This window comes from Eretmochelys imbricata, chromosome 1, assembly GCF_965152235.1.
Source record: "Eretmochelys imbricata isolate rEreImb1 chromosome 1, rEreImb1.hap1, whole genome shotgun sequence".
NCBI classification, from domain to species: domain Eukaryota; kingdom Metazoa; phylum Chordata; order Testudines; family Cheloniidae; genus Eretmochelys; species Eretmochelys imbricata.
Window position 1 is genome coordinate 207,584,964 of NC_135572.1, and position 12,697 is coordinate 207,597,660.

General features: G+C 41.8%; 1 protein-coding gene across 3 annotated transcripts in view; it reads left to right on the top strand.

The window, feature by feature from the left end:
* Nucleotides 1-12,339, top strand: part of STXBP5L (syntaxin binding protein 5L) — a 433,225-nt gene extending 420,886 nt beyond the window's left edge. For all 3 annotated transcript variants that reach the window (XM_077807341.1, XM_077807339.1, XM_077807340.1), the window contains 6 exons: nucleotides 571-810; nucleotides 2,606-2,966; nucleotides 5,565-5,730; nucleotides 8,799-8,910; nucleotides 9,335-9,555; nucleotides 12,298-12,339. In XM_077807341.1, the coding sequence (XP_077663467.1) occupies nucleotides 571-810; nucleotides 2,606-2,966; nucleotides 5,565-5,730; nucleotides 8,799-8,910; nucleotides 9,335-9,555; nucleotides 12,298-12,339 (1,142 nt within the window). The remainder of the gene's footprint in view (nucleotides 1-570; nucleotides 811-2,605; nucleotides 2,967-5,564; nucleotides 5,731-8,798; nucleotides 8,911-9,334; nucleotides 9,556-12,297) is intronic.
* Nucleotides 12,340-12,697: the final 358 nt, after the last annotated feature.

Consider the following 12,697-nt stretch of genomic DNA (forward strand, 5'->3'; position numbering starts at 1 on the left):
TTGGGGGTGAGAAGGTTTAAATGATGTTCCTTGCCCCTGCACATTGTCTGTAACAGGGGCCAGTTCAAGGGTCAGTGTCTCCTCTCAGACAGACAGCTGCCAAGAACATCACAGACTAAGGAGGGTTACTCTGAACATAGCCATAGCAGTGTTTGGTGCAAGGCAAAGGGCATGTGCAACAGGACGTGATGCTGGCACTGAGCGCTCACTTCATGTCCTGTAATAAGGTGGATGATTTAGTTTTAAATATATTGGTAATGTATGAGTTGAGGAGAGATCCCTTGAGCCCCCACTGGAGCAAATTCTGGTTAGTCTATGCAGCTCTCTGTAATAAGCAGCTATTTCTAACAGCCTGATTTGTCTGGAGAGGTCTGACAGCATTCTCACTGTTGTTTATGCACCGGCAGGAAGTTAAGACTATGCAAGTATCAAAATGTTCAACTAGTCTGTAACGAGTCTGTGATGTCCACGTACAACAGTGCATTGGCATTTGGTTTTCAGATACGTTTGGGTCCGTGCTCTAGCGTGCCGGCTCATGTCTGCTCGATTGTATTTACCTTATTTATACAGAAAACCGGGAAAACACCTTCAGCCGTTCCCGAAGCTCCAGTGTCTCCAGCATCGACAAGGAGTCCAAGGAAGCAATTACAGCTTTGTACTTTATGGAGACCTTTTCACGGAAGAATGACTCTACTGTCTCCCCCTGTCTGTGGGCTGGAACAGGCCTTGGTATGGTCTTAATCATCTCCCTTAATCTGCCTGCTACTGAGGAGTTAAGGCAGACAGAACCAGTCATGGTGTCTCCAAGTGGTAAGAGTTTCTGTCTGCTTTCCTGTTCTTTGTCTGTCTCAGTAGCAGGAGAGGGTTTACATATCTGCTTTTATCTGGTTTCTCTGACCAAAATCTCTCACGTAGTGAATATTAACCCCTACATTCATTACATTACATTCAGTAGTTCATTACACTGAGTTCACAGTGAGATACAAAGAGGGGATCATAGCAGTGATAGCTGTAATTTAGAGACGTAGGACAGTCTGTTTTATTAATCACGAAGATTAGATCTTACATCGAGCTGCACACATTCCTTGTAAGGACCTGGAAACAGGAGACCTTTTTTGCAGACTGGAAAAATAGATAATTTCCTCATGGGAAAGTGTATTTGGGATTTGTTTGAACGTGTCAAGAATTTGATGGATCATGTGGCAACAGAAATGTCACTAAATTGCAGTAGAAGGTATCTTCAGCACAAACAGCTACTTTCATATCTAAAGGTCTTCAAAAACCTTAACTGATTATTCCTTCCCTGTGACATAGGGAGCTGCTCCCACTTCTGCAGACGAGGCAACAGGCACAGACAATAAGCGACTTGGTCAGTGCTAAGAGGGACACAATGATAAAGCCAGGATTAGATCTCCGGAGTTCCTGCCTTCTAGTCCTGTGCACTGACGCCCTCAGACAGATCTCACTCATAGGAGAGGTCTAGCTTTCAGGACAAAAACTCAGCTTTGTGCAAAAGTAGTTGCAGAATGAACTAGGCCCTTGTTTCACACCTAGTTACAATGATGGTTACAATTACAAGGTCACCGACACAGAGGATGGTCAATTGAGTGCAGTTATGGACACTGATGAGGACATGCCATGAGAGTAGAAACAAGGGCAGAGAACAAAAAACGAGGTTCTGTTTTGGAAAATACAAGTTAATACATGTGAGGAAAAATAATTGCAAGTACATAATGAGAGGGGGGAAAACGTAGAAAGCAGGGAGACCTAGAACTAGCAGTAGGCAGCAAATTAGTCGTGAGTTTGTGGATATGGCTGGGAAACAAGGCCAGTATAATTTTGAACTGCTTAGACAAAAGCATTTTGTCACTGAGCAGAGAGGTGACAGTCCTCCTACATATAGCTCTGATCCAGCCCCTGCTGGAATGTTGTGATCAGGTTGGAGGTGTCATTACCAGAGAAACCAGAGGGAGTGTAGAGGAGAATGACAAAATGATTGGGGGGTGAAGGGGGTAATTTCCAGGGAAAGATTGAAAGATCCCAAGCACATCTTGGCTAAGTGACAGGCACAGGTTACAGGGGATACTGGATGGGGGTAAACACTAAAGAGGGACAGGATTTATTTAGCAGTTTTAAAGGAGCTAACTAGGAATAATGGGAGGAAATTTAGGAGTAAGGAACTGTAGTCTGTATTAGACAAGGAAAGGATAGGAGGCATCTCAGCTGCTTCCTTAAAACCTGACTGGAAAGACACTAGAAATTGTACTGTAAAGAACAATCCTACTGGTAAGAGAAGTGGATACATGCCATAATTGGCTATTTCTATCTCTAAATTCTACTGTTTTCTATTTAATTTTTTTTGTTAGGTTGCCTGAAACATTTTCAGTAACTGCAGCCTGCTCGTTCACCATCTCTGTGTGGCTGCAAAAATATTTTGTTTGAAGCAAAAGGTTACTTTGTACCATTAGCTATGCAGCTCATTAGCTTAGGGCTAAGATGTGCTATTGTAGCCCTAAAGGGAAAACCTGGATGCAAAATAGACCATGATGTGACCACTGGAGTTTTTGACCAGCATATACCAAAGCTAGAGCATTATATTTTACAGGTACAGTTCTGACGCTGAAGGGAGCAGTGCTGACTTTTTCATGCCTGGACTGCATGGGAACATTGATACATCCACCCTATGAAGTATGGAGGGACCCAAATAGCATGGATGACAGTGAAAAAATGAGAAAAAGGAAACTTGTCATGTATTCTCCTTCCTCCTCCGGGGATATGGGAGATCATCAGTTTGCTGTCATCTGCTCAGAAAAACAAGCCAAAGTTTTCTCACTGCCTTCCCAGACATGCCTCTATGTTCACAACATCACAGAAACGTCCTTTCTACTGCGAGCAGATGTGGTGACCCTGTGTAACAGCATCTGCCTGGCTTGCTTTTGTGCCAACGGGCATATCATGGCGATGAGGTACTTACCTACCTAATCATTTGGCAAAATGGTAAAAGGCAACGGAATTAGGGCTGTAAAGGGGAGCAGGATGTACACTGTCCACCTGCAATCTGCTGTTTATATTATGCACACGTAAAGGAAAGCTGTACCCATTCTGCTCTGGTATATAATTTCTCTTGGTTAGTAATCCTTCTCACCATCTAGTATAAGGATTATCTCTGACAGCAACAGCATGGCAGAAGCAGCAGTGCTCACTGTGGCTAAAGTTGCAGAATAATTTCCATGCAGTCTCTCTTTGGTCACTTATAACTGTCAGCTTCTGGGCTAAAGACTTCCAAGCCTAGTCTCACCCACATACGTTCAATGACTGTGGAAATCAAAATACCATTCCCTACATTATAAAAAAAAAATAGGGCTGTGAAGTGATTAAAAAAATTAATTGCACAATTAATTGTGCTGTTAATAATAGAATACTATTTAAATATTTTTGGATGTTTTCTACATTTTCAAATATTGATTTCAGTTACAACACAGAATACAAAGTGTACTTGCTCACTTTATATTGGTCTTTGATTACAAATATTTGCACTGTAAAAAACAAAAATAGTATTTTTCAGTTCACCTAATACAAGTACTGTAGTACAATCTCTTTATCATGAAAGTTGAACTTACAGTGTAGAATTATGTACAAAAAAAGGCATTCAAAAATAAAACAGTGTAAAACTTTAAGGCCTACAAGTCCACTCAGTTCTACTACTACTTCAGCCAATCGCTCAGACAAACAAGTTTTTTTACATTTGCTGGAGATAATGCTGCCTGCTTCTTGTTTACAGTGTCACCTGAAAGTGAGAACAAGCATTTGCATAGCATTGTTGTAGCTGTCATCTCAAGGTATTTACATGCCAGATGCACTAAAGATTCATATGTTCCTTCATGCTTCAACCACCATTCCAGAGGACATGCATCCATGCTGATGATGGATGCTGCTCAATAACACTCCAAAGCAGTGCAGACGGACGCATGTTCATTTTCATCATCTGAGACAGATGCCACCAGCAGGTTGATTTTCTTTTTTGGTGGTTCGGGTTCTGTAGTTTCTGCATCAGAGTGTTGCTCTTTTAAGACTTCTAAAAGCGTGCTTCACACCTCGTCCCTCTCAGATTTTGGAAGGCACTTCAGATTCTTAAACCTTGGGTCGAGCATTTTCACTGTAGCTATCTCTAGAAATCTGATATTGGAACCTTCTTTGTGTTTTTTGAAATCTGCAGTGAAAGTGTTCTTAAATCAAACAACATGTGCTTGGTCATCATCCGAGACTATCATAACACAAAATATATGGCAGAATGCAGGTAAAACCATGGAGCAGTAGAAATACAATTCTCCTCCAAGGAATTCAGTCACAAATTTAATTAACACTTTTTTTTTTTTTACAAGCATCATCAGCATGGATGCATATCTTCTGGATTGGTGGTCAAAGCATGAAGAGGCATATGAATGTTTAGAATATCTGGAACGTAAATACCTTGCAATGCTGGCTACAAAAGTGCCATGCAAACACCTGTTCTCACTTTCAGGTGACATTGTGAATAAGAAGCGGGCAGCATTATCTCCTGTAAATGTAAACAAACTTGTTTGTATTAGCGATTGGCTGAACAAGCAGTAGGACTGAGTGGACTTGTAGGCTCTAAAGTTTTAGATTGTTTTGTTATGGAGCGCAGGTATGTAACAACAACAATAAATCTATATTTGTAAATTGCACTTTCACAATGAAGAGATTGCACTTCAGTACTTGTCTGAGGTGAATTGAAAAATACTGTTTCTTGTGTTTGTCATTTTTACAGTGCAAATATTTGTAATCAAAAGTAATATAAAGTGAGCACTATACACTTTGCATTCTGTGTTGTATCGGAAATCAATATATTTGAAAATGTAGAAAAACATCCAAAAATATTTAATAAATGTCAATTGGTATTCTATTGTTTAACAGTGCGATTAATTTTTTTTAGTTAATCATGTGAGTTAACTGCGATTAATCGACATCCCTAAAAAATATAATTCTTAAAAATTCTTTTTTGGATAGCTCCTCAATCAAAATTGCTAAGGTAGAAAGTTGAAAAGTGGCGTTAAAGCAGTCCTCATTCAGCAGCAGCACCTTTGAGAGTTCTACCCAACATTGGGTTGGATTTAACCGAAGGCTAACCTTTCAAAACCACAAGATACACATTCTGTGGAGGTTTTTTTTGCCACAAGGACTTTAGGCTACTACAGGGTTAGGTGGCAGCTGAGCAGGGTTTTGAGACTCTCGATGGAGGACTTAGACACCAAGCAAGCTGCATGTAAGACACCTAAGTCCTTTTGTGGAGCTAGCCCTAAAGACCTATTTTGGTCACTGAAATTTGCTTTGAGACCAATACACGGAGGGAACAGATCTGTGAAATGGAAAGGTGCCATTTTTATATTAGCACATTTAAGAGTAGGACTGCATTTTAAATACCACAGCATTCTAGGCTAGATATGAAAAATACTAAATAAGTTACCTGTGGGTCTGAATCACGTGATAGAATAAAAGCATTTTCTGTAAATCCCAACATAACACAGGCATATGCTTCTCTTCAGCTTGCCCAGCCTTCGCCCAATGCTGGATGTCAACTATTTGCCAGTAACAGACATGAGGATAGCACGGACATTTTGTTTCACCAATGAAGGGCAAGCTTTGTATCTCAGCTCCCCCACAGAGATCCAGCGACTGACATACAGCCAGGAGATGTGTGACAATCTACAGGTAGGGCTTGTAACCATCAAAAGCATCCATGCCACATGGCTTTCTTATTTCTTATCTAATCTTTGAAGCAGTAACGGTGTCCCATTGTGAGATCTGTGCTTCACCATGTTTTCAGCACTTCTGAGCCAGCCAGAGGCATCTCAACAGAGCCCTCCCACCACTGCCTTGATCACAGTGGCTTACACCATTCTCAGACTTTCGACTGTTAACACCATGTCCTCTGGTTTAAAATCTAGTGAAACCTGTTCCTTTTTCAGATAATTTTCATTCAATCCAGTGCATTCTTATTTTTAATTTGGAACCTGAAACTCCATATAACAGCGCAAAGATTGCCCAGGATGTTCTGTAACATCTGCAGTGTCATGCCTGGAACATATGTCAATTTGCATCAACATTTTCTCAAGAGAAAACCTCCTACATTTGGAAAGAGTAAAATGGCAAAAGAAATACTTAGTGGTATGGTGTCATTGTCTAATGCTCTGGTCCCTTAATATGCATGTTCCTTGTGTTAAATCTCTGAAAGAATGCAAAACACTAACTCAAAATTTTATCAGCTAAAGATGGGGGAAACAAGATGCTTCTAAAACAACATTTGTTCCCAAATGATCAATGTATCTGAAACAGTATGTTTTACTTGTAGGTTTCTCAAGGTAATGACACTTTTTCCTCTCCTAAGTTTAATTAAATTTAAATTTAATTAAAAGTTAAAGTTTTAAATGGTTAGAAATGGTGAGAAGTTGGATTGTAACATTATTGCCAGCAGATATGCCAGGCATTAGATTTAATGTAAGATATGATCTATTGTGAAACCACAATTGCTTGCTTTTAAAGTGAAATCAGTGCTAGCTTGACAAACCTATAGATGGAAGTTCCCTATTTATTTATAGCACAGGACAGCACGGGCAGCTGCAGCAGCAGGCCAAGCTTCCTACGTGCACACCACACACCCCAAGTAAACCTTATGCTTGCCCTGCAGGAACCACCTCATTGGGACAAAGGGGAGGTCAACAGTACTTTTGGTCCGTGGCCTCTATGGAGTAGCTCCTGTCCCCTAGAGACTGGACTAAGTCCACAAACTGGCATTAACTGTAACAACTTCTGGTTCCTACTAAGTTGATCCAGATTTGAAGCAGGTTGGCACTCGCCATAACAAAGTATAGCAAAGTCCTAATGTGCTGCTCTGGTTGAAAGAGGAATGGTTTCAAAATGTTATAAGGGACTGCTTAAAAATGTCTGGCACTCGATACCAGCATGGGTCTAACTGAAGGGAAAGTGCATCAGCACAACTTCTGTTCCTTCCCTAACTTTAGTATTGCTTATTTTATTCTAAAAGTAAATGCAGGCCCCACTCCCCACATTAATACAGTTTCTTCAGCAATCACTCAGTAGGGTAGAAGGGCAGGGGTTCGGAGTTGGATTATAAACCATTAAAAATCTCCAAAAAAAAATCTATTAGTGATTAGGACATACTTTTGAATTATGTACAGTATTTTCCACTACAGTAACCGATACAGTCCTTATTTGCAGGTGGGAAAAGGTTCTCAGATTGTACTACACATTAAAATACAGCAGCTGTGGCGATGGTGTAAGGAAAGTAAAAAGCTAGTTCATTGTTAGATTTTTTTTACATGCTAAATGTCATTTATTGAAGGAAGTGAATTGTGTGGGGTTATTGGGGAAGGAGCATTAGCAGTGAAAAAAGGAAATAAGCTTGAGGTTGTATAATGAGCAGAGAGCCAGGATGCCCAACAAAAGACGTGGTACTGCCGGCTCTTGTTAGACCATGGGGATGTGTTGAGCAGCAGAAGTCATCACAGAGTGCTGGCATTTTCAACACTGAAGAATTGGTAAGAGGAGTGAGTGTTGCAGCCAGGCTTGGGCTCACTGGAGAGGAGGAGGAGTGGAAGCAACTGTTTACAAATTACTGGAGGGACTCTAACTACATCACTGAAGAAGGGTTTAAAACTAGGGGATGGGCTAGATTTGCGTTAGCCCAAGTAAGGGAAAAAGGCTCTTACCTCCCAGCACTGCCACACTCCAGCTGCTCACATCACGGCTGCTGCACCGAGGGGAAGAGCAAGGACTTTATACACCCAGTATCCCCTCTTCCCCCAAGAGCAAGTGGGAGGAGCATTGGCAGAGAGCCATGGTTTCACCCACCCTGACCTACCAGCTGGCAGAGCAGTAGTAGTAATGTACTGAAGCCATCTCCCCACAAATGGTTGCTACATAAGTAGTTACCCTAGCAGATTGCAAATAACTTTGATAGCTAGATTTGTTTCTAAAGAACCATTGGTTTGAAGGATACAAGTATAAGCTCTCTGGAGGCAGAGACCATGCCTTCAGCTGTGTCTGTAAATGTCTTGTGCACGACTGGTGCTGTGTAAATAGTAAAATTAAGTGGGAGGTAGGCACAGCTAGCATCCAGTGATGGGCTCTCGGAGGGAAGCCAATGGCCTTTTGTAAAATTGCTTCCTTTCAGCAAGCACTAAATTCATCTTTATTGTTTTCTCTTTGCGAAGTATTGATGGTCTGGTTGCCTGGACAATCACTAGTGCAAAGCACATAATTCACAAAGTCATTTCTTCAACAACTTTCGTCTCTTCTGCGGCTCACCAGCTGATCGTGATTTCTTCATTTTACTCAATATTTTTATGTTGTGGCTTCGTTGCAAAAATTGCTCTCCACAAATCATAAAATGTGAACCCACCAGGGGAATGAACACAAACTAATTTTTTTTTAAATGTGAGTGGCTCTGGTTGGACATTTTATCTGCACTAGTGACCCAGCTCTCGTAGTAACCGGACATCAAATGCTTAATGCTGTGCTTTATGTAGTATGAGAATTTTTTTTTTTTTTAAAAGAATTGATGTTGCAGACAAACTGAAAATCAAATGTTGTCCTTGCTAGCCCTGGTTTTGCAATACAACATGCTACATAGATCAGAGTTTATATTTTATTTGCCAAACATCTGATGTCAGTGACTCTGTTAATCTAGACATGTAAAGTAAATGACAATCTTCATCCCTCTAGTTCCCTCATGTTTTCTTCTGTCTGATTTTGGCCAGGACATGCTTGGGGATTTGTTTACCCCAGTGGAAACACCAGAAGCCCAGAACAGAGGATTTCTCAAGGGGTTGTTTGGAGGAAGTGGGCAGACTTTTGACAGAGAAGAGCTGTGTAAGTGATTATTGCTGAAACTAACGGAAGACACAGAACAGTTAAACCAATACAAGGACAGGACACAATCTAGGAAAGAAGGGATGTTAAAAATGTTAAAGGTAACACTATGAAGGAGGGAAGAGAATTTGTCCCCACAAGTTACTAGAAGGAGCAAGAGCTTGACGTTTCAGAGCCTTGTTTCTATCTATCCAAAATGTTTCCTTTCTTCCCAGTAAGAGCAAGTGAACAATAAAAAGTCCCCATCACTGCAATTACTGAAGAACAGGTTTGAGAGTGCACTATTATCAAACCTGCCTGGGTAGCTTGAGGCAGTCTCTGTGTGCCACAGTACACCCCAAACAACAGCAAGGGAGTGAGGAACTAGCAATGAACTCTCTCGTTATCGATGGGGGAACGAGCTAACTCCACTTTCCCTGTGTAGTTGGTGAGGCTTCAGCAGGAAAAGCCTCTCGGAGCCTGGCTCAGCACATCCCTGGCTCGGGTGGAATCGAGGGTATGAAAGGAGCTGCAGGAGGGGTAATCGGAGACTTGGCTCGTGCGCGCCTCGCCCTTGACGAGAGAGGACAGAGACTGGGAGAACTGGATGAAAAGACTGCAAGCATGATGGCTAGTGCAGAGGCATTTTCCAAACATGCACATGAGGTATGGGTTCCTCACACATACATGTGGAGAGAGTTTTCCTTACCCAGGGTTACCCAAAGTTAAGAAAGCTGAACCTCCTTCAGGAAAATTAAACCCAGCACTGTCCCCCAAGCGTTGATACCTTAATTTATACAGCACCCTTCCCCATACATTTGGGGAACACTGGTGTAGATTGTCATTATATGACACTTTCTCTCCTTTTCTACATGCTTTGATAAGCAGTGAAGTATCGTCATTCACATCTGCACCCACTGAAATAAATGGGGTAGTTTCCCACCTCAGAGCTGTTGTTTCAGGCTCTCTGCAAACTGAGACAGCCATCTACTTTGGTTACACTTACTCCATATTTTCATAGTGTTTAAAGCCAAAAGGGATGATCAGATCATCTAGTCTACCCTCCTGTGTATCACAGTCCATTACATTTCACCTGAGTATCCCTATATTAAGTCCAAAGACTTCAATTAGACCAAAAAGTTCAGTCCTCAGGAAACTAAACTGTGCGCCATGGACAGAGAACAGGGTGCCACCAATGCCCAAGTCTCCTGCAATGTTTTCTTCATAAATGTCTGTCTTTCAAAACTGCTGCCATCTCCCGTTGTTCTCAGTGGGAGGGAGAGTAGTAAGCGCCCTCAGTTAATATGACCATTATGTCCATTCATTGACGCAGCAGTGTTGCTCCTGAAATCAGAGGACAACGTAGGGGCCTCAGTCCTTTTGGGAACAATGGGAACAATATTCATTAATTGCTCTGAAGATTTTGTGTGCCTATCCCTCCTGTCAAATGTTCAGATATGAACAATAACAGGAGAAATATTATCATTAATCCTGTTTCTTTTAAAAACCTGCTAGTTGCACAAGATGTGCTGAACAGGGAGGGGGGAAACTAGGGTGGGTCACAGGTGTGCATCTGGATGCAAGGGAACAAGTGGGGCATAGGAAACTGGGGGCATGGCCATAGTGTGTTATGCTAAACTGGTCTGCTCTAAATAGGCTGCTTAGCATGAAGACATTTGCTCTGTAATGATGTCACCCTATGGCATGAGGTATTCTTGCCAGCAAGTTAAAAAAAGTATGGATTGGATGAAAGGACTATAAGGTGGCTAGAAAGCTGGCTAGATTGTCAGCCTCAACGGGTAGTGATCAACAGTTCAATGTCTAGCTGGCAGCCGGTATCAAGCGGAGTGCCCCAGGAGTCAGTCCTGGGGCCGGTTTTGTTCAACATCTTTATTGCTGAGGATGCAATTAATCCCATCATCCAGCTCATTAAGTTCGCAGATGACACTAAACTGGGGGGAGGGATAAGGGTCGAGAGTGACCTCGACAAATTGGAGGATTGGGCGAAAAGAAATCTGATGAGGTTCAACAAGGACAAGTACAGAGTCCTATCCTTAGGACGGAAGAATCCCATGCATCGCTACAGGCTGGGGACCGACTGGCTAAGCAGCAGTTCTGCAGAAAAGGACCTGGGGATTACAATGGACGAGAACTGGATATGAGTCAGCACTGTGCCCTCATTGCCAAGAAGGTCAACAGCATATGAGGCTGTATTAGTAGGAGCATGGCCAGCAGATCAAGGGAAGTGATTATTCCCCTCTATTCGGCACTGGTGAGGCCTCATCTGAAGTATTGCATCCAGTTCTGGTCCCCCCACTACAAAAGACAAATTGGAGAGAGTCCAGCGGAGAGAAATGAAAATGATTAGGGGGCTGGGGCACATGACTTACAAGGAGAGGCTGAGGGAACTGGGGTTATTTAGTCTGCAGAAGAGAAGAGTGAGGAGGGATTTGATAGCAGCCTTCAACTACCTGATGGGGGGGTTCCAAAGAGGATGGATCTAGATGGATCTCAGTGGTGGCAGATGACAGAACAAGGAGCAATGGTCTCAAGTTGCAGAGCGGGAGGTCTAGGTTGGATATTAGGAAACACGATCTCACTAGGAGGGTGGTGAAGCCCTGGAATGGGTTACCTAGGGAGGTGGTAGAATCTCCTTCCTTAGAGGATTTTATGGCCCTGGCTGGGATGATTTAGTTGGTGTTTGGTCCTGTTTTGAGCAGGGGATTGGACTAGATGACCTCCTGAGGTTTCTTCCAACTCTAATATTCTATGATTCTATAGTCCTAAGAGTAGGAATCAACTGAAAAGAAGTACATTAAGGAATATTTAACTGTAATTCCAGTTTTCCAGATATCTGTACAGCTGGATTACCATGTACCTAGTGCTCCAGGGAGAATGTTTGTTTTTGGTTTTCTTATGGACTGTTATAAGTGTGAGGCAAAAAATACCCTCAAAGAGATGTGTACTGACAGATGGTATTCTGGAGGCGAGGCACCTAGCGTACCCTAATCTATAGCAGTTCCTACTTCACCTTATGCAAAAAGCAGAGTGTGAAAGTAGGAATTCCCTGAGAAGTGTCTCTTCAGTAAATAAGAGCTATGGGTAGATAATGTTCTTTGTGGACGTTTAACACTTAATTATGAAGTTCCAGAAAGAAAAAAGTTATTTTACGGCAGCAGAGGTAAATGACATGTTTGGCAAAGCTCAACCTGCTACTATTTGTTTGCTCCAATTTTTCTACTTGATTATGAAGTCCATGACAATTAATGGACCTACTTCATTTGTGATACCACTAAGCCAGTGGAGTTCTACCACATACTAACTTAGCACAAGTCTTTACCATTAGCAAAACATTACCATTAGATTTTTGTATCTAATTTTCATTTTGCTTATTTCCCATCTCTGTAGTTGATGCTGAAATATAAGGACAAGAAATGGTACCAGTTTTAGACTTTTAAAGAAGCTTCTTGGCTTTGATGAGAACACTATTCAGGGAAGCGGAACCTATTCTCAACACTACCAGTCACTGGCCAGAAGCAAAACTTTCTCCTAGGAAATGTTTTCCTGTTATTTGTTTGGATTCACCACAAGCGGGAAGTCAAGGAGAAGTTTTATAACCCACAAAATAGAGCCTAGACTTGTATTGGTCTTTTAGTCAAAATACCTGGCTCACGGTGTAGTAAATCTTTTTCCAAAAGCAACTGGACAGTCACGTTGGCATGTAGCTTTTTTCAGAAGCTCTAGGAATGAACTGTGGAGTGTGTCTCTGGTTAAAAATATTCTGTACAAACCTAGAATGTTAATGCAC